Source organism: Vanessa tameamea, chromosome 20 (assembly GCF_037043105.1).
Source record: "Vanessa tameamea isolate UH-Manoa-2023 chromosome 20, ilVanTame1 primary haplotype, whole genome shotgun sequence".
NCBI lineage: Eukaryota > Metazoa > Arthropoda > Insecta > Lepidoptera > Nymphalidae > Vanessa > Vanessa tameamea.
In genome coordinates this window covers 5,270,563-5,291,340 of record NC_087328.1, presented here as the reverse complement: position 1 = coordinate 5,291,340, position 20,778 = coordinate 5,270,563, and the positions used below count along the sequence as shown (strand labels likewise).

Here is a 20,778-nt window from a genome sequence, read left to right as displayed (position 1 = left end):
TCTTAAAAGTGATATTAAAAGTGTCCTCTGAACCCCATATAATACATACGTAAATAAACCGACGACATTCTATTAAAATAAATAAAAGGGCTTCCTGCCAAATTTCGAACAATAATAGGTTCGCATATAACTGTCACAGATATATGAATATAAAACAACATTACACAGTGTCTTTATCCTATTCCAATAGAAGAAGTAATAAAGATAAACAAACCTTAAATTTACTATTTTATCTAAGGACTCGTACACTACAGATAGTTCTTGATTAATATACTTATGTTTAGATATAATAGAACGTTATTCGACTTCACTTCTTATATCCTCTTTAATTTTACTGCCAAGGCTAAAATAAATATTTCGACAACAATATAGAAGCCATTTTTTCGAGAATTTATTGATAAAATAATAATTCATTTCAGCATCTTGGCTAATTATATTACGTCAATTCAAAAATAATTCGAAAATGAATTTCACGAAAACATCATTTATTATTTATATGAAGTATAATTGAAAACTTTCTCAAATGTAATAAACAAATTGTAAATATACATCACCTTCAAGTTCTTTTACAAGGTAACGCTCAAGGTGAAGAACGCAAGTTTAAACCGGTCATTAAAACGCTTAGGTAGTACAATCAACTTGTCAAGTATGAAATATTACAAGCAAACCTAGCCAGGTGCCGACCATTACGACTTTCCTTCCCGTAGAATTCATTTCGTTTTGGTCACTTCCATTGTCCATTATCGCGAGCTTACAATAAGTAACCCAAAAATACGTCTGATAAATTTCCGAAATGTCTTTATTCAAGAGTAATACTCTTTACCCCAAAACAATGTCTATCCCTAATGGTTTTGCGACACAAATTGCGGATAAACCGAAAAATAAAATTATATTTCTCGACGTTACGCCACCACATACGCCGCATTTTATATCCACGTCCAGTAACTCTATAGTACCGATACATGATAATTTTATTGCCCCAAAAATCAATAACGATATTATTTACGAAAATATTAAACCAGTATTTACGATTTTGCGTATGATGGGTGTTCTGCCGCTGACGAGAACATCTCCAGGTCGTAATCAGTTTCAAATCGCATCACCCTCAATGTTGTACTCAATTATTTGCTACGTTTCCCTCATTAGTTACGTGCTTTATCTGTCTCTAAACAAAGTCCAAATATTGCGTACTGCTGAAGGCAAATTCGAGGAAGCCGTCATTGAATATCTTTTTACCGTCTATCTTTTTCCCATGTTAGTCGTTCCCATAATATGGTATGAAACAAGGAAGATAGCCGGTATTCTAAATGGATGGGTTGATTTTGAGGTACGTATTTTTATTACCTATATTTATTATTATCTATATGTCACCATTACCGTCTTTACCATTGGGCACATGGGACACCTGCCCAGGGCCCCCATCCTGAGAGGGCCCCGAGGAACCAACAATTTCCTTCACACGTTTACATATTTATCAAAAAAGGCTATTGACGATAGTCGATATTAAAATTATAAAGACGTGCTCTTCATGAAAGAAATAGATATTCTATAAAATAGTCATAAGATTGTACAACCAATCAGATTCCTACGAATTTACGAAAATTACCGCACCGCTTATTTGAAACTATACTTAAGGCCTGGCCATAAGCAAAGTATTTGTACATGGTAGTAAATATCTACCAAAAGGGCCCCAAATTCATGGGTGCCCAAGGCCCCAGCATAGCTTGAGACGGCTTTGTATGTCGCACGAAACATGTGTATATAAACAAGAACGATCGTATTATAACACAATTTAAATTGAACTGAAATATTTATTTTAATTACAGCGGTCAAAATAAAAAATGTGTTCTAATCTAGCTATCTATTTCAGGTATGCTATAAAAAACTATCTGGCCGTATCCTGCCTGTGAAATTATACAGGAAAGCTCTTGCAATAGCTGTAATCATTCCTATACTATCAACGAGTTCCGTGATCATTACTCATATGACTATGGTACATTTTAAACTTATGCAAATATTACCATACATTTTTCTCGAAATTTTAACTTACATCCTCGGAGGATATTGGTATCTCTTGTGTGAAATATTAAGTGTATGCGCTAGCATTCTTGCTGAAGATTTTCAACAAGTAAGTACACATCAAACAAAGACATATTATTTATTAAAAACAATGTAATTAGGAGTATTGAAAAACTCTATGTTTCTAGGCCCTTCGTCATGTTGGACCAGCAGGAAAAGTAGCAGAATATCGCGCACTTTGGTTGCGATTAAGCAAACTTGCACGCGATACTGGCATCGCTAATTGCTACACATTTACATTTGTGAATCTGTACCTCTTTCTCATTATAACCTTATCGATATATGGCCTTCTTAGTCAAATATCAGAAGGTTTTGGTACTAAAGACATAGGCTTGGCAGTAACAGCCTGTTGTAGTATTTTTCTTCTATTTTTTATCTGTGACGAAGCCCACTATGCCTCTCATAATGTAAGTAACCAAAAAAACAATAAAAAGCAATGTAAAAAAATAATATCTGGACTTTCTTGATAAATTCATACAAACTATATACATTTAATTTTAATAATATAAAACTAGTTTTTGTATTGTTGCCAAAAAACATTTGAAAACAGCATATCAGTCTCTGTTTCAAGATTGTCAAAACTCAGATTCGTTATTATTCATCTGGACAGTAAAATATCTCATATTTTATATTATGATGCGCGATCAAAACTTCCTAATCGACATAACTTATACAATTTATATCGTAGTTATTTATTTGTTAAAACTTATACAAATCTAATTTGGAAAAAAATATTTTCTCGCGCAATAATTTAGAAACATCTGACTCTTCCTATTATGAGAGATAGCGCATAAAAATAGCTGTCCAATAAGAGTAAATGGTTACTCAAAATTGATAGAATAAATATTCATATAGTAACTCCAGTAGTACATCAGATGTTTTGTGACATCATAATAAAAACATGATCGAATAAACAAGGAACGTGACCGAACATGTTCATGGTTATTGTGTTCATAAAACAATAAATACATTAAATCACTAATTTCCTTTTAAGTATGTATTACTTTCACACGCAGGTACGAACAAATTTCCAAAAGAAATTATTGATGGTGGAACTTTCATGGATGAACACGGACGCTCAAACCGAAGTGAACATGTTTCTGCGCGCAACCGAAATGAATCCATCTCAAATAAGCCTTGGTGGTTTCTTTGATGTCAACAGGCATCTTTTCAAATCAGTAATACGATTGATATATAACTTTTACGTAATATAGCTTAGATTAAAGATCATAAAATAAAATATAAAATGTGATCTTATTTTTACAGCTTTTAGCGACGATGGTGACGTATCTTGTTGTACTACTACAATTCCAAATTAGCATTCCAGATGACAATCAAAGACAAATGGAAACAGATGACGTTACAATTCCAGTAAATGACACGTTCGTAGCTGAAACAACTAAAATGACTACAACTCTAGCTACTACGATACTGACGACTCTAGCTAAAAGAAAAAAGAAACAGTGAACCACTTATTTATATCTGTATATGTCTTCTACAATTATTATAACATTATTATTAGAAATGTCAAATAAAGAGTACCTAGTGATAGAGAATACACCAGTATTATCTAGTATCTTAGTTAATTTAAATTAAATAAATATGATATATGTATATAACATTTCGATTTTCAATACAAGATTTAACATCTAATATAATATATAGATATTATACATGCAGTAATGTTCACAAATTATCATCGTTTTCCGTCCTCATTTGTTTGAACCATCTTTTCCTCCTATTTCTTTCATTTCCATTCCTACGTCGCTACAAAAAATACATTATAAAAACATTACTATCTTGCTTACAAATTTATTTGGCCAATACTCTTAAAAAAGACACTTAAGTAATTTCAACGGATATAGTTTTAAATTTTCTGACTAAGTATTAGGTAGTACGAAAATACCGCTACTACGCTATTTAGGAAAATTGGAATTTCATTTAACAAAACACAAGTAACGGGTTTATATACCAACTGATTGGACGACTTTTTATATGATATTCTCCAGTCATTCGAAGCAGTTTCATGAACTTGTATTGCCTGCAAAAAACAAGAAGGTGTTCGAATCAGCCGAAAATTTTTATTTAAGTTATAATACAAATTACCAATTTAGAGCTATGGATTTAATTATATTAATACAAAAATATGATATCACTCAATATGTTCACAATCACGTGTGCGTGAATTACATGTACTTATATATGCTTTTATACATATTTTATCCTGAGCAAAACACTATTATGTAATTTTTTTTAATGCGATAGTGAGAATAATCAGATATTTTAGAGTTCATAGTGAATGAATGGTTAAATATCCTCTACAATCTTTATTACATTTTAGTCCAAATGCGATTTTTTATAAATAACAATAAAAACAGCCGAGGGTATCCCTAGTATTACCATGTCGATAAAGTGCACATCTCTATATTGCAAGATGACAAAGTCAAATTGCAAGTAAATAAAAACTCAAAGCTGATTAGATTATAATCTCATCTTCTTTAATCGTTGGTTTAATAAATTTATATATATAATAATGTATCTAATTTCTTTTCACTAATAATTATAAAAACATATGATGTTTCATTACATAACTAGTTGTCATCGTTTAAAGATATGATATAAGAAATATGTTATAAATATTGTATTAACTGTTCAATTATAGAAAAAAATACCTTTTATCCTGATTTTATTAAAAGTTATTCGTTAAATATTGCAAATAATTAATTGTAAAAGAACATTAAAATCGGATAAAGGATTTTAACGTTCCATTTCAACAATCGAGATGACTCCAATATCTGACATCTGTGCACCAGCACTCAGCAGAATATTCCGGATAAACCAAATGTCAATTGTCAAATAAATATTTTATGGCATTCCTGACCAATCTAGAAAACGCCTTTACCTGCCGCTTTATTTTGTTTTAACAAAGAATTATTCAATATTTGAGTATTTAATAAGAAGTTCTACATCAATAATGGTGGACTACAGTAAATGGAAAGATATTGAGGTTAGTAGAAAATTTAATTGTGTTTGTATAAAAATAAGCGTAACTTTCATTGAAAACTATCGAGTAAAAGACAACAAACCTATCTCAACATTTTGCTTTTATTAATCTGAAAATATATTAATCCATATAAAAGTCGATAGCGCTTTTTACTGAGAAATAATGTCACTTTTAGATATCAGATGATGAAGATGAAACTCATCCGAACATCGACACTCCGTCTTTGTTCCGCTGGCGGCACCAAGCCCGAGTGGAACGTATGGAGGAAAGAAGGCGCGAGAAAGAGGAACACGAGCAACGAAAAGCGGAAAATATTAGAAAACTAGCTGAAACAAAAAAGAAAATCGCGGAAGCATCTACAAACAGCACTGACCTTGACTCTTTGAAGAAGGCTCTCGCGGATCTCGAAAAAGAGGAAAGAGAGATTAAAGCAAAAGAAGACGATTTGAAAAAGAAAGAGAAGAAAACTCCATGGAATGTAGACACTATAAGTGAACCAGGTTTTACTAAAACAATAATAAACGCAAAAGCTACAAGGCCGAAGGACGAAAACCTAACAGAAGAAGAGAAGGAAGCAAAAATGAAAAAGTTTATAAAAGATAATGAGAGTTTTTTGAAGCAGTTTGGTATGTTGCGACGGTATGATGACTCAAAGCAGTTCCTTCAGACACATAGTCAATTAGTTTGTGAAGAAACAGCTAACTATCTTGTTATTTGGTGTATAAATTTGGAAATGGAAGAGGTATGTAGTATGATATATATGATAGTGGCTTCCGCTATTAGTATTAAGAAACTTTCGATTATAATTCAGAGTTAAGGACTACAACATTGTTTTCCTAGTATTTTTCTATGCATAGTTTATTTTTATTTCCTCATGTGTTTTCTTTTAGAAACATGACCTAATGGCTCATGTAGCGCACCAAACTATTTGTATGCAGTATATATTGGAGTTGTCTAAGCAATTGGATGTTGATCCAAGAGCCTGTGTGGGATCATTCTTTTCCAGGTTTGCATTTTCATTTGACTTTATTATACTAAATAAATCCTAATACTTTTTTTTAGATTATTAAATAATTACATAATTTTACTTGTAATAAATATATTATTAAACAAATGAAAACTACCTCTTAACTCTTATGAAAAAATATAAGCCTATAAATATCTCATCATTAGGCTAAACTTGCCAAACCTGCTCTCTCTTTTTTAGGACAATGTTTAGAGCTTATTCCCCCACAGTGCTCTAAAGCAGATTGATGGGTACTCATGTGACAGTTTTTTCTACATGTGTTCATGTTTCCTCATGATCTTTTCAAAGCATTAAATAAACCCACAACAATTTTTTTTTTTTTAGTATGCAAGACTTCATATTTTATATATATATATATATAACCTATAAATGACCCACTAGTGGCCTAAAGCCTCCCCCCCCCTTTGAGGAAAAGGTTTGGACCTAATACCACAATACTGTTCCAATGTGAATTACATGTGTGGCTAAATTTCCATTGATATTAGACAAATGCAGGTTTCCTCACAATGTTTTCCTTCACAGTCAAGTATGAGACGAATTATAAACACAAATTAAGCACATAGAAATACAGTGCTTGCCTGGAAACGATAAAAAGACACTTCTGTGAAAAACATCTCTATCAACTATGTTTTAATATTCTATTATTTGATTTACTTTTATCTATTTCTGTCTCAATTTTACAAAATACATTTTTGCGTTAAAATTACTTATTTTTACAACAGAATTCAAGTGGCTGAAAAAACGTACAAAGACTCCTTTGATGATGAGCTGGAACAATTTAAAGCCAGAATTAAGAAGAGATCGGCAGAGAAGATTCAAGAGGCAATTCGTGAGCAGGAAGAGGAGGAAAGAAAGGCAAGGCTTGGACCAGGAGGATTAGACCCCGTTGAAGTTTATGAAGAGCTCCCTGATGTATGTATTATAATTTGTATTTTAAATATTGACACTAGTTAATAAATTATTAAATAATAGGTAACTTATTTCCCGCTGCATAGTGAAATAATAATTATTAAAAATAATTTAGTAAAAATTTATTAAATAAAACTATTTCAGGAATTGAAAAAATGCTTTGATGCACAAGATGTTCCATTGCTTCAAGCAACCATTGCTAAAATGCCAGAACAGGAGGCTGTTTATTACATGAAGAGATGTGTAGATGCTGGTTTGTGGGTTCCCGGAAAGAACGATGAAGAAGCAACAATGAAAGACAATTCATCACCCACTGAGCAGAAAAAAGATGAACCCCCTTCAATTAGCACAGAAGATTTAGACTGATTAGTATTATATAATTTCTCAAGGCATTTCAGTTTTAATACACACAAAAATAATATTCTCACATCATTCAAACTGCAGTGCTATACTAGATTCTAAGAAACAATTATCCATTGTAGAGATCCAGGTGATGATCAAAACTTTGATCATTTAGAGTACAAGTACTAACTTACGTTAATATAAAAATCTGCTTTACATTTAGTAGTCAGATTTGCACAGAGTTTATTATCAATTTTTTTTTTTTATTATTTTAGTAGCGTTATAAGCTAGAATTACTTTCTGTCAATCTGCTACATAGTGAACATGAACACCACAACTGTGTTATTAGTTATGTACATAACAATGCTGAATATGAACAATAAAGAGTTTATTATGCCTGATATTTTACCTATTTGTTTTATTGAACCATTGCTCCTTCTAATAATGAAATACACTATAACCATATAAAGAAAATGAGGAGTGCAATTATATATAATTAAATATATAAGAGCCGAGATGGCCCAGTGGTTAGAACGCGTGCGAATCATCTTAACCGATGATTTCGAGTTCAAACCCAGGCAAGCACCACACAATTTTCATGTGCTTAATTTGTGTTTATAATTCATCTCGTGATCAGCGGTGAAGGTAAACATCGTGAGGAAACGTGCAAGTGTTTAATTTCAACGAAATTCTGCCACATTTGTATTCCACCGCATTGGAGCAGCGTGGTGGAATATGCTCCAAACCTTCTCCTCAAAGGGAGAGGAGGCTTTAACCCAACAGTGCGAAATTTACAGGCTGTTAATTTAATTTACGTACGTAATGTAAATATATATTTACTTAATATTTTCTTGATAATTGCACTAACACGCATACATATATTTGTCGTGGCAGGCGTTTATTTATTTATTAGTTTATATATTACGTCATAAATAAGAAGTATGATTAATAAAAAAATTGCTTTCTAGTCGTTAATATGAAATATAGATTGGCTTATAGATTCAAATTTGGGTAATTTTAACTTAAGGTCAAGTTATATTGTTACAGACAGTTATCTGACCACCTGTTTTGCAGCTAAAGTTCATGTCTTCTTAAATATTAATTCGAATGATAAAGTGTAAAGGACCAAAGAATGAAAATTTATTAGTGTATATTAAGTACCTAAAGTACCTTACATATTATATCTGAATAAAGATTAATACTGAATTGTAGGTATATTGTTATTAAGTTTATAATCGATTGAAATAGTTATTATAAAGATACCTTAAACAGAAATCAACTTTGTTTTGTAATATTTATAGATTCTAGTAGGTTTTTCCAAGTTCTCGACGATTCAGATCGTCATGTTACATAATCTTATTAAATGTACCACCGGTTTGGAATGTAGATTCTGCTGAAAAGAACTGGCAAGAAACTCAGTAGTTACTCTTTTCCAACATTTGGAATACTAAGTTTTAAGAAAAAATATATACCTCAAAGGGGTAAACCATGGAGCGCACTATACTGGCGTACAGGCGTATAGGCATGGTGTTTCCGGCCCTCCTACGTTAGATGGAGGCAGCCCAGATACAACTAAATCATACTAGACGAGCAATACGTATGTCAAAATTTTCTAATTGAAATAATGATAATGTACTGCTTATATCGTCATAATTAGTTATTTTTTGTCAAATAAAAAAAAAGTATTGTTAGCAAGCAATACAAATATCACAAATACTTTTAACATAAGAAGAAAGATCATTTATGTATACTAGAAATAGAAAAGGGCTAAAATTGGTCCTTATGGTACATTATTTTTTAGCACAGATCCAGAAGTCCATGAATAAAAACTCTTGGACTTAAGTATGAAACAATGAAATCAAGAGCTTATATAGATATTTAGTTTCATCCAATTGTTTTTCATATTATAAACAATAAGTATATGAATAAAAGTTGATATGAATATTTATATGTTAATAGATATAAAAATATATAATTACAAGCTGTTTTAATTTTCTACCTCGCTATATATAAATGTTGACAGTGAGTGTTGATTGACAATAATTTGGGAACGAATAGCAATCATACGGATATATTGCTCGTCAACTAGCTAACCATTGGTGTTAATTTTAACTACATTTTAATTTCAAGGGCTGTGTTTGATAAAAAATAAAAATATATAGTGTTCTCGATAGAAAACAAAACACCAGATTTTTGAAACAAAAACTGAGTAATTAATTGTAAATATAAGTCATCTAGAGCTGACATTAGGGAATTGTAGTAAATCTCTTTCGTTTTATTTGTATGTATAACAATAATAACTTTTAACGCAATACTCCATTATCTTTTCGCGAAACAGCACATCAGTCGCATGTACGGGTGACTTCAAAAATACATTTCTTTCCTTAATCAGTTGCTGTGACTTTGTCAAGACGAGAGTACTAAAAATGTGTCAGACAGCCCTTTGTATTCAATATCATATTATAGTCAACAGAACTACACCATAGAATAAACAAAACTATACCACGGTTCATTGTAGATATAAGAATCTGAAATTGTGCTCGCTTAAGGCGCGCTCATAATGAACAGGTTTAAATAAAAATACGTTAGTTTAACTTGTACTTTTATATAACAAAACTACAATAGGTGAGGCGCGGGTCCGCTACGTGAGCACGTGCGGCGGCAGCTGCGGTCGGCCCTCGAGCTTGCTGTAGTCTAAGTGGAATTCTTTCGCCACCTGCAAAATATAAAGGTTGAATTTAACTATGGAGTTATTAATTCACTATCATTATAATAATAATATTCAACGGGCTTAACAGTCATTAATCAACTGACTTTCGCCTTTGGTGAATTAACTAATATCCCAAAGGTGTGAATGAAACGCGTAGGGAAGTATTCGCAGCTTAAGCTTATTACAGATTAAAGGCGGTAGACACATACAGAAATCTCATAACTTTCCTTTAAACGAGAACTATACAGGAAATCTAAAAACCAACTTACGACAGTTTATTTTCGAATTTGAAGTCACTATTGTTTACTTAAAAAGAACTTATTTTAAATATTTCTTTATTTTGCTTAGTTTAGCTCTGATATTATATGAGCTTATACTTATTTTAATAAAAAATAATCTCAAATCGTTTACCTTGCGCCAATTGTGCGCGTCGAAGAAGTAGTAGGTGCCGCGCTCGTAGGTGGATGTTTTCTCCACCATGGGCATGCCGGGCGCTTGAGAGATCCACACCTTCTCCTCCATGTGATACCGCCATTCACGGTTGTATCTGATAAACAATTCGTTTTTGTTAAGCGATAACCGAGAGCTATCTTCCAACTACACACAGTCGTGATGTTGGTTACGTTTCATATTTGCCTCCCTGAGAACCATTTTCGTCACCGTTCTTTCTCCAAGAATATTTCTCTAAATTTTGTAATGATTTTCCGAAAAAATGGATTTTTGAAGTCAATTAAAATGGAAGTAAGTAGTTAAGTATAATAGTGTTGTGCTATAAATAAAGATACATTAAGCATAAACTCTTACTCTTGCAGAATATAGCTGAGTTATTAACAAATCGTATGAAATTGGAGGACTCTCTAGTAAATATTCAATAATATTTAGATGTTTTTTGATATTAAATTAATATTAAACATTAATTAATTTTAATATAATTAAAATTGTAATTAATAATTAATAACAAAGCAATAACTCTACAGTGCAAAACAATACAACATATATAATCTATTCCGACCACAAGAAGACAAAACACAAATAAACAAATTTTGGGATCGAATTGACGAGATATCAAGGGTTGAATAATCAATGATATTCATTATAAATATCGACGAAGCTATTCCTTCAATGGATTACGCTATACATATCAATTTTTTTAAGACTTGAATGTAACCTAATATACATTCAAATCTTAAAAAAGTCTCTCGTTCCTTAGAATGGAACTTAATATGAAGCAAAGATAATATTTAACTCATTTCAGACATATAACATGTGGTACACACAAAATTTCAAATTATTATTAATAAATTAATTAAGATACACTTACAATTCGGCCGCGGCTGCTATTTGCAGAACGTCGCCCACGAAGCAGTAAAAAAGGTAGAATAACAGATCCTCTTTATATCGACTAAGTCGTAACGGTGCCAGCTTTTCTCTGATAGAACCGTTTATCAGATACTCGGGGGGCACGTGGTAGTCCATGTCTTGTGGTCTAAATAATTAAAAAAAAAAAACATTGTTGAATATAACATTCAGGCATTACAAAGAGTTCTCAAAGTAGATATGACACACAATTCCACACTAAATCATTCCTTTATACTTTGATCATCCAATGAAGAACCCAAGAAAGTAATGTAATAATTATTGATCATATACATATAAAAAATACATTAAGAGCTTTGTCTCGTGGTTCATAGAATAGAAACAATTATTTATGAGGATATGTTATGTATATTTATTATGTTTTGATACTGTTGTATGTCATTATCTTCAGTCAATTTAAAAACAATATTTATATGTCTTTGACTACTTCATATTTAAGTTTAGAGAATATTCTCACCTGCAAGGCGTATCCGCCCACGGGCCAGCAAAGGTAAGGTATAAATTGTCCGGTGAGTTGAGGTTGAGGCCTAATGCAGTGAGATCTTGCCCCAACGCTAACGACACCAGACTAGGGTCGGATTCTGCTGCCCTGATGAAGGTCAGAAGTCCCACTATACCAAACTGGTTTGGTATCATTGTCTCTGGTATGTTCGTCACTTTGCCTGAAAACATCGTACTCATTAATTATATATTTCCAGTAATATAGAGCATGCTGCTTTGAACAGTTCAAGTAGTCAAGTGATATTGAGTGAAACAAATAAATTTAAAGGTCGATTATGATTTTTGATTAATATCTTATATACTTTTATGGTATTTGCTAATTCACTTCAATTAAATGGGCGAGTTGTTTTTCACTAGCCTATTTAACCCCAGAGCTCTAAACTTTACACCAAAGAACAACGTAACATAGTTCAATAGTTTTCAAGCACCCAGTCACACAAAATACAAAAACAAACTTCTTTTTTAAATTATTTCAATATTACATATCCATCTAATTAGTATAATTACATATTAATCTTATATGCATAAAACAGGAACTATTAAACTAAACATTTTTATGTACCTATATAAAAAGTCTTACTAACAATAAGATTGATTAATATACAGATAAATCAATACTACATATTCTACCTTAAACAATGCTAACATAGATATAAAGTCCACAATTATTATTATCAAATTACAGGCTACAAGAAAGAGGATGAATGAAAAGTACTGTACAATGTCTTATCCAGTATAAATATTCATACACACCATAGTATTCCGTATGTGCTCCTTGACTGATGACTTGGGGGAAAAAAGAAATTGCATGTTGTTATTAAAAAATCTATTTGTCAACTATATGATTTAATTATAAATTATAAGCACATGCATATTCTATAAATAAAAAAAAAACCATTAAATTGACACCAAGTACGTCATATTTCTAAAAGAAACTAGAATAAGATTATTTTAATGGTCGAATTAGCATTATGTGGGGAGCTTAGTTTATTAACACCGATATATGTTAATATATTTCTAGCACATACTTGCTAATAATAAAATAGCCGTGAAATAATGTTTAACTAACTTTTTAATTTCAGATTAAAATAATGAATAATTGAGTATTCTATGTGAAAACATTAAGCATTCGTAAATATTTTTCTCATTGTGTTATATAAAAATTGTGTTCCACATTAGTAGCATCGTGTTTGAAGATGAAAACTATTCAGATTAATGTAATTCCAGGTAATCACAAAACGTTACTATGTGAGCAAAGCATATAACGGTAACTTTTCCACCCAAAAATACACAGAAAAATATATAGGCTTACCATCCGGTGATGTCTGTATGCCTTTCCGTGATGGTTTGTCGGGTGCATGCGCGTAGTCCGCGGGCGGCGCGGGCGCATGCGTGCCCGCAGACGTGCCCGGGAGCGCGGGGAAGTCCTCGGACGACATCGTGAACTCAGACTGCTCAGAGGTAGGCTGCTTCACCATACCCACTAGTGGAGGAATGTGATTTTGAGTTTGTTGTGGTGATATATTCTGATGTGTTTAACGTGTACGATAGATACATATTATTTTTGTCTTATGTGAAGAGAAGTAAAAAATATGTACATAAATGTGTTCACACCAAAAGTAGTAATAGTAATAATGACTATCGTCTATCTTTTATTATGGACCCATAATAAAAAAGTATTTATTTCCTAAGCTACGTTTCAGGGTATACTTAGTTTTGATTGTAAAGTTTAGAGCCGGGCTTCTGTTAACTTGTGCTACTAAATACGACATGCAGCTCGGACTCACCGTAAGGCTTAGAGCCGGGCGGCGGCGGCGCGGCGGCGGGCGCCTGGTCGCCGGCGCCCCGCGCCGTCAGCGACGGGAACTCGCTGAGGTCCAACAGCGGCGGCGTCGACGTGTCCCCGCCCTCGCCGAACACCGAATGGTAGTTCCCCGCGTTGAACCTCGACAGATTCGCCATACTCGACTATACATACCACACCGACCGTGTCACTATCGTAGTTTTGATTTCATTAAATAAACATAATGGCGATTTATAATGTTTATTTATTCAAAACGATTATTATATAATTACATTTTGAAGGAATTGATATTGTATAGGAAATTAAATAATTTACAATATTCATATTATTGAATTTTATACAATTATTTCTGTATTTTAAATTTTATTAAATACTGTCAGAACTTGTAAATTCAAATATATGTTAAATACAAAAAACAAATCTAAATCTAATCATTTATATGCAAAAGTAAAATAAACTCACAATTTATAGGTATGAAACATTACAAAGCAATTATCTTCGTATAAATGGAATTGACATTTTAAATTTTAAAATTAGCTGTACATTTAGCAAACATATTTTTTTTTATAATTTGCACATGAAACAAAATCTTCAACATTGCTGCTAAATCAAAAAATGTTTTTGCTAATACAAATATATATTCTGCATGTCCTAATTGCCTTTTTAAAATGAAGTCATTTTATTCATAACATAAATGTTTACTTGCTAAATTGCTGAATTACAAAATAACTAGAATGAGTTGATGATCTAAACCAATATAATTTTGCTTGGCATAGCTTTCATTTTAAAGATCCACATTTACTTGATGTTAAGAATGTTATTTAAAAAAAGAGAACACATTTTTTTTACTTATTTTAAATTTGATCAGGTATTATATATTTAATAAGACTTTTAACTGTAAAGTTTTGATAATTAAGTAACAATAATAATATACCTTTAGTTAGCCTAGTTTACTATAAGTAAGTAACTACTACAAACCTTCATAAAAACAAGTAATTGTCTCACCATTGAATTTGAGTTGGCTTGTGACAGTGGTGTTGCCATTGGTACTCTGCGGTCAGCGAATGCTCTTTGTCCAAATAATGTAGATCTAGAGGCCATGGAGGGAGGAGCTCCTCCAGGCATAGCCGTGGAACCCCGTCCAGGTGACAGGGCACCACCAAATGTTGGTGTCACATGCCCTGATACACCACCGACCAATCCTGAACCAACTCTGCCTCCAACACCGCCACTAGCTAGGCTTCTAGGCGCTTGTTGGAAATTCAAGTTTGCCATAACCTGTAATTTGATATTATTACATTAATTTAATTAAAGCTAAATATTATTTAATCTAAAACTGAGTATATGCACTCTACATATCACTTCAAAAATTATTATTAACATGTTTGATAACAAACAAAGGTTACTTGTCAGTTATCTTAATACTAATAAAGCATTATAAATGTTTCAATAATATATTAATTCCACTACTGTACATGATTATAATAAATAGTAACATCACTGTCATTATTTCTACAATACTAACATTTCATATTGGTTAGTCTGTTTGTTTCCAATACTCGAAACTTTAAAATTTCTTCACACATTAATTCTGACCTAACAAATATGAAAAAATATATTAAATGTTACTTAAATATCACCATAATTAAATTCATTTTGAAGTATTACGTCAAATATACTATCATTCGTGACTTATTCAATACACATGATACTTTATTTATTAAAATTAACCTCTAATGTGAAAAGAACATGAAAAAGTTAGCATCAATATCATCCAGTTCCAGCTTCGAATTGATGGTAGCTATGAGCTGAATGAGCTTGTAGGCACTATTTAAGTCATTCCTGATGAGAAAACCTCAGATTGTCTTTCTAATAGAGATAATTATGATAAGAGCAGTCAATAATAACAAATAAAGTAGGTATACATACATCAAGATGGTTATTTATTCGTCTGTCAAACAATGGCGACTGGAAGACGTTCTAATTTCAGTTCTTTACAAATAAATGGTATTTACCTAATATATTAAATTCAGTCCTTGTTTCACTATTTTAATAACCAAAAGGTTGTTTCATAATCAAGTTTTTTCAAGCGAAATAAATAAATTCACTCGACGAAATAAACAAAAGTTTGTTGACTGTTCAATTTCTCTGCATTTAGAATTTTATTCACCAACTATTAAGTATTTTTAATACAGCCTTTCCATGAAACACTGCTATAAAATACTTAAAACTGTGTACATCTTTACGTAGCTAAAATAAATTATAACAATTTCACTCGGATTTGTCGAACGCCACATTACCCTAAACAACTGGCGGCCATATTGTTAAAAGCGGAAACAGTTAATTTTATCAAATACACTACCTAATTATTTACCAAAAATCTACATTAAACGTATGTAATACAATATGACTTCTAATAATGATAGGTTTTATTGATTTTTATATGTTTGTTTATGAAGTTTCTATTTTTAAAGTAAAAGCATTTTTACAATATTAAGGAATTGCATTGATTAAATCAAAATGATCACGATCTAAGGGTTATTGTATTAAAGAATATCATTTCAAATTAGGGTAAATTCGATCGCATGTTGCATTTTTATCACTAAATTATACTGTCATATAAAACGGAAATTGGAACAAAGTAATATATTTTAACATAACTATTATGCAAATTGATCCTATTTACGAACCTTAGGAGGAGTATTACTTTTATTTAATCGCTTTTTCATATTGTTTTATAACATTGTAAACTTCTTCGTCTCAGTTTTAAATTTCATTAATTTGAAATAAAAGTTAACCATTAAATTAACACCTACCGTATAAAGTATACGTTACCGTAGAATTGCTTAGACTTTTTTTTTAAGTTTTAGAAGTACCTCCAAATAATAAATGCTATACATATTATGTGAGTGCTACGATGCAAATTAAAATAATAAAAAATATGCAGAATCAAGTTTATTTTAGTTATTACAGTTAAAAATTAGTAACATTCTAAACGTAAATTTTATAAATATTGGTTATTTTTTTTTGTTCATTAGAGAAAAGCAGATAAGCAAATGGACTCTGAAAGGCTCGGAAAAAATAACTATACCTATCCAACTATCAAGCCAGTTTGACTTAAATAAACTATTCCTTGCATCGATCCACAGTAAACATAGTATCTACTATAAATGGACCGTGTGAATATGAAAAATATTCTTATGTTATTTTATAATGATAGTTGAAAAAAAATCGATTGTCTATGGTTTTTAGTGGAGATTACATGTGAGCAATGGCAACATTAATGATCATATGATTGTTCAATGCAAAAGCACGTCGGATAGGCGTCGACTTACTTCAACTAGCCAGTTTTTTAATTTCTGGCTCAATATCGGCCGTTTTTCGTGTTAGTGGTGTTAAAAAATAACTATCAGCCATGGCGCTCAGCGATGCAGATGTTCAAAAACAGGTATAAATATCAATAAAGTAAACAGTATTTTATAAATTTTTACACGTCGTAATTCGACATGAAATTTGTCAGAATGATTGATCCACGGGTTCCGATGTTTTATGCTGCTATCTTTAATTCTAGAAAATACCACTTTATTTTTTTAGATATGACCTATACGAGGTGTATTTTAGTCAAATTTTGTTTTTTTTTTCTTATTAGATCAAACATATGATGGCCTTCATCGAACAAGAGGCTAATGAAAAGGCCGAAGAAATCGATGCAAAGGCTGAAGAGGAGTTCAATATTGAAAAAGGCCGTCTTGTTCAACAACAGCGGCTTAAGATCATGGAATACTATGAAAAGAAGGAAAAACAAGTTGAACTTCAAAAAAAGATGTAGGTTTAGATGATTGTGAATCCCATCCACTTCAACATGTTCTAAGTGCAAATTAAAGTAATTATTAAATTACGAGACTGATGTCAAAGCAACAAAAATAAAAAAAAACGATTAGTTAATACTGTAGATTAAGACTTGCTAATCAATACTAATCCAAATTCTTAGTCATGACTGGTTTCCTCGGTAATCAATTTTAATTTTTTTCTCAAAAAGCAACTAATTTCATCCCTTTTGGTATGAGGTTACATGCTTCTGTTAGTCACATGCAAGTATTCATTTATTATATAAGGGAAATCTATGTTTGAATTTGTTTTTATATTCTTCTCTAAAAAAGGTTTTATGTTTATTTGATATAGATGAAATGAGATTTCAATTAATTATAGTTTTTTAAAATCTAAGAATAATTGAGATAAATTGATTATTAATGCCTAATAAGAATATCAATAGAAAATTGTAGTGTAACCAGTAATATATAGATGCCTCTCATGGTGGATACTATTCCATAGATTTAAAACTCTTTAATCTTATCTTAGAGATAACAAGTCATCTATGTAGATGAAAAATTTATGACATATGTTTAAGAATTCATTTTAGGAAGTAAACTTCCTAATATGTACTAAACAATATGTAGCTAAAAACAAGGCAGAACCATCTCAAAAAAAGCACAAAAATCATATCATATAACCATTCATTTAAGAAATGGCGTGTGACTGTTTTACATAATTTATAATTAACTGGTATATACTAATATATTCTGTCTAATTAATATAATTAGTGTAATTTTCAAATTGGTTATATTCATTGAGATGTAATTTGCAGCAATTCCTCGAACATGCTGAACCAAGCTCGTCTGAAGGTACTCAAAGTACGTGAAGACCATGTACGCAATGTACTTGACGAGGCCCGCAAGCGTCTGGCTGAGGTCCCAAGTGACACAAAGCTGTATTCTGATCTTCTTGTAACACTCATTGTTCAGGCTCTCTTCCAGGTAAAATAAAAATTCAAATAAATTTAATCAAGTAAATAATATTTTATGTAATTGTAAATTATTAAAACACTTATTATTTTTCAAGTAAATTAATACTTGAACCCGATTTATAGTATATTTTATAGTAGTATTACTCTTCATAACTGATAAATATGAAATGTGGACTTTTTATTATGGGAGTGTCTAGTATGTATGTAATTATTTACATTAATAATTGTAACCTGATATTTTAATTATTTATTCAATAAAAATATTGTCATGTTATTTTCAACATTATTTAATAAATTACATAATGATGGAATTGTAAGTACTTGTTAAATCATATATTACTTTTTATAGCTCATAGAACCTGCAGTGATCATCCGTGTCAGACAGGCAGACAAGAGCCTTGTGGAATCTCTGTTTGGTAGGGCTCAGCAAGACTACAAAGCCAAGATAAAGAAGGATACACAGCTCAAAGTGGACCCAGACAATTATCTGTCTGCAGACACTTGTGGAGGTATTGAGCTCATCGCAGCCAAGGGTCGCATTAAGGTAATTAGAAATTGATTATTTTGTCATATAATGATGATATACATTCATCAAAGAGATCTATGTAGTTTTACTCTTATCTTACCTATTTTCTGTTTGTTTTGTAGATTTGCAACACCCTGGAGTCTCGCTTAGAGCTCATTGCCCAGCAGCTGCTGCCAGAGATCCGTACAGCTCTGTTTGGACGCAACCCTAACCGTAAATTCACTGATTAAACAGTTTATTGGTGACTTCTATATCCACTTGTTATAACTAACAATTTATTTAAATTTTCTTAGAACTAAAATAATGTTACAATAAGTGTTTTCCTTTGCCTAATTAATTATATATTATATAATAATGCGTACAATTTTATCGCTGTTTAGAATATATTCTGATTAATGACACAGTTAAGTCGCCAGAATGTGTTAAATATGTGTGGTCATGTGATTTTACTGATGCCTGGTCCTATATCTTATAAATGAATCATTTCAATTGTTACTGTACATTAGTTTCGCCTAATAGTTCTCAAAAAAAAATTAAATTTTATTATAGCAATTCATTCATAGCCCAATGTCTATGTATTTAGAGGATGTAGTATAGGATTTGAAACAATGTATTAAGAATACTTTACTATATACATAATCTATATTCTATACATAGATTTTTAAAACTGAAGCGTCTTATAACCTTCCTTCTACATGCAGTATTATCGGCATTAGATTTGCTGAGGCTTTATAGTTCAACAACTGAATTTTATTTTATGTTTTAAAATGTTAAATTACAGATCAATATTGAAATATTTTTAATTATTAAATGTATTAATAAATAAAGTTTTAGGAATTATTGATGACTGTAAGATTTTGGTTTGACAGCAGCATCCTATGCTGTGCCTACTTAAATCGATGTAAAGATTTGACTGGTTGCAGTGTAGTGTCATACTGTAATCTTGCAGTCGCCCATCACATTCCTACTTTGTTTTGTAATATTTTGTTTTGGCTCGCTTTCGAATATAAATTGCTTAAATTTGCTATGTATGTCTCCCATAATGGCACTGTTAAAATTCTTATGTAAATATATAGATGTGTTAAAAGTATAGTCTTTTATTTATTCCCCTAGTTATAAGTTACTGTGATGATAATAGCGAAAAGCCTCTATCTCTGATTAAAATAAAAAGTAAAAAAACTTTTTTTAACTCAATCTCACCTTGCGAAATACTACAAAATAACCTAGAAAAAACAAGAAATATATTGACTTTCAAGTCCATATTCTAAACTGGTACAGTATAGTAAGTGCATAAATAAATTATATATCACGGATGTAATGGGGCTCCGTAACCGAAACTATCGGATATCTGAAATAAAAATCTAAATTATAATTTTGTTTTTGCATAGTGTTATACATAAACAGAGTAGCTAATTTTATTTTAACATTATATTCTTTGTTATTATCCCTAATACTAAATAATAGTCTATCTTTTACAATCTTTTATCCGTAACCGAATCTATCCGAAATAATTTCGTACACGTATGTGAATACGATAAAATATTTTTTATATATCCGTATCTATATCCAGATCCGAAACGACATATCTATAGTATCCCTGTTATATTCACATTTAGTGCTTCATTACATTTGGCAATAAACTATGGTTCAAAAAATTAAAATTTTTGTCATAAACAATAAAATAATCTCGAAGAT

The 20,778-nt window shown here is 31.1% G+C and overlaps 4 protein-coding genes across 11 annotated transcripts; 3 read left to right on the top strand and 1 right to left on the bottom strand.

Annotated features, from left to right (window-relative positions):
- The first annotated feature begins 734 nt into the window (after nucleotides 1-734).
- LOC113401632 (gustatory and odorant receptor 24) lies at nucleotides 735-3,635 on the top strand. The gene is made up of 5 exons (XM_026641620.2): nucleotides 735-1,327; nucleotides 1,871-2,128; nucleotides 2,208-2,486; nucleotides 3,096-3,257; nucleotides 3,346-3,635. Exons 1-5 carry the CDS (start codon nucleotides 794-796, stop codon nucleotides 3,544-3,546), a joined length of 1,434 nt encoding a protein of 477 aa, XP_026497405.1. The 5' UTR covers nucleotides 735-793; the 3' UTR covers nucleotides 3,547-3,635.
- A 1,221-nt stretch (nucleotides 3,636-4,856) lies between these two features.
- On the top strand, nucleotides 4,857-7,769 carry LOC113401636 (hsp90 co-chaperone Cdc37). Its single transcript, XM_026641628.2, has 5 exons — nucleotides 4,857-5,086; nucleotides 5,259-5,825; nucleotides 5,974-6,089; nucleotides 6,833-7,022; nucleotides 7,164-7,769. Exons 1-5 carry the CDS (start codon nucleotides 5,054-5,056, stop codon nucleotides 7,383-7,385), a joined length of 1,128 nt encoding a protein of 375 aa, XP_026497413.1. The 5' UTR covers nucleotides 4,857-5,053; the 3' UTR covers nucleotides 7,386-7,769.
- Nucleotides 7,770-9,950: 2,181 nt separating this feature from the next.
- LOC113401633 (regulator of gene activity) lies at nucleotides 9,951-16,468 on the bottom strand. 8 transcript variants are annotated; one of them, XM_026641623.2, is made up of 10 exons: nucleotides 15,769-16,091; nucleotides 15,279-15,349; nucleotides 14,759-15,031; nucleotides 13,737-13,917; nucleotides 13,262-13,432; nucleotides 12,703-12,735; nucleotides 11,906-12,110; nucleotides 11,393-11,557; nucleotides 10,483-10,618; nucleotides 9,951-10,077 (listed from the first exon to the last, which is right to left on the bottom strand). In XM_026641623.2, the coding sequence occupies exons 3-10, from the start codon at nucleotides 15,026-15,028 to the stop codon at nucleotides 10,003-10,005; spliced, it is 1,236 nt and encodes a 411-aa protein (XP_026497408.1). In that variant the 5' UTR covers nucleotides 15,029-15,031; nucleotides 15,279-15,349; nucleotides 15,769-16,091; the 3' UTR covers nucleotides 9,951-10,002. The 8 variants fall into 8 exon arrangements, with proteins under 8 accessions (XP_026497408.1, XP_026497410.1, XP_064074073.1 ...); XM_026641625.2 differs by lacking the exon at nucleotides 15,769-16,091 and adding an exon at nucleotides 15,485-15,585; XM_064218003.1 differs by lacking the exons at nucleotides 15,279-15,349; nucleotides 15,769-16,091 and adding an exon at nucleotides 16,444-16,468.
- Nucleotides 16,469-17,007: 539 nt separating this feature from the next.
- Vha26 (Vacuolar H[+]-ATPase 26kD subunit) lies at nucleotides 17,008-20,170 on the top strand. Its single transcript, XM_026641633.2, has 5 exons — nucleotides 17,008-17,201; nucleotides 17,403-17,578; nucleotides 18,399-18,567; nucleotides 18,907-19,101; nucleotides 19,206-20,170. The coding sequence occupies exons 1-5, from the start codon at nucleotides 17,169-17,171 to the stop codon at nucleotides 19,311-19,313; spliced, it is 681 nt and encodes a 226-aa protein (XP_026497418.1). The 5' UTR covers nucleotides 17,008-17,168; the 3' UTR covers nucleotides 19,314-20,170.
- Nucleotides 20,171-20,778: the final 608 nt, after the last annotated feature.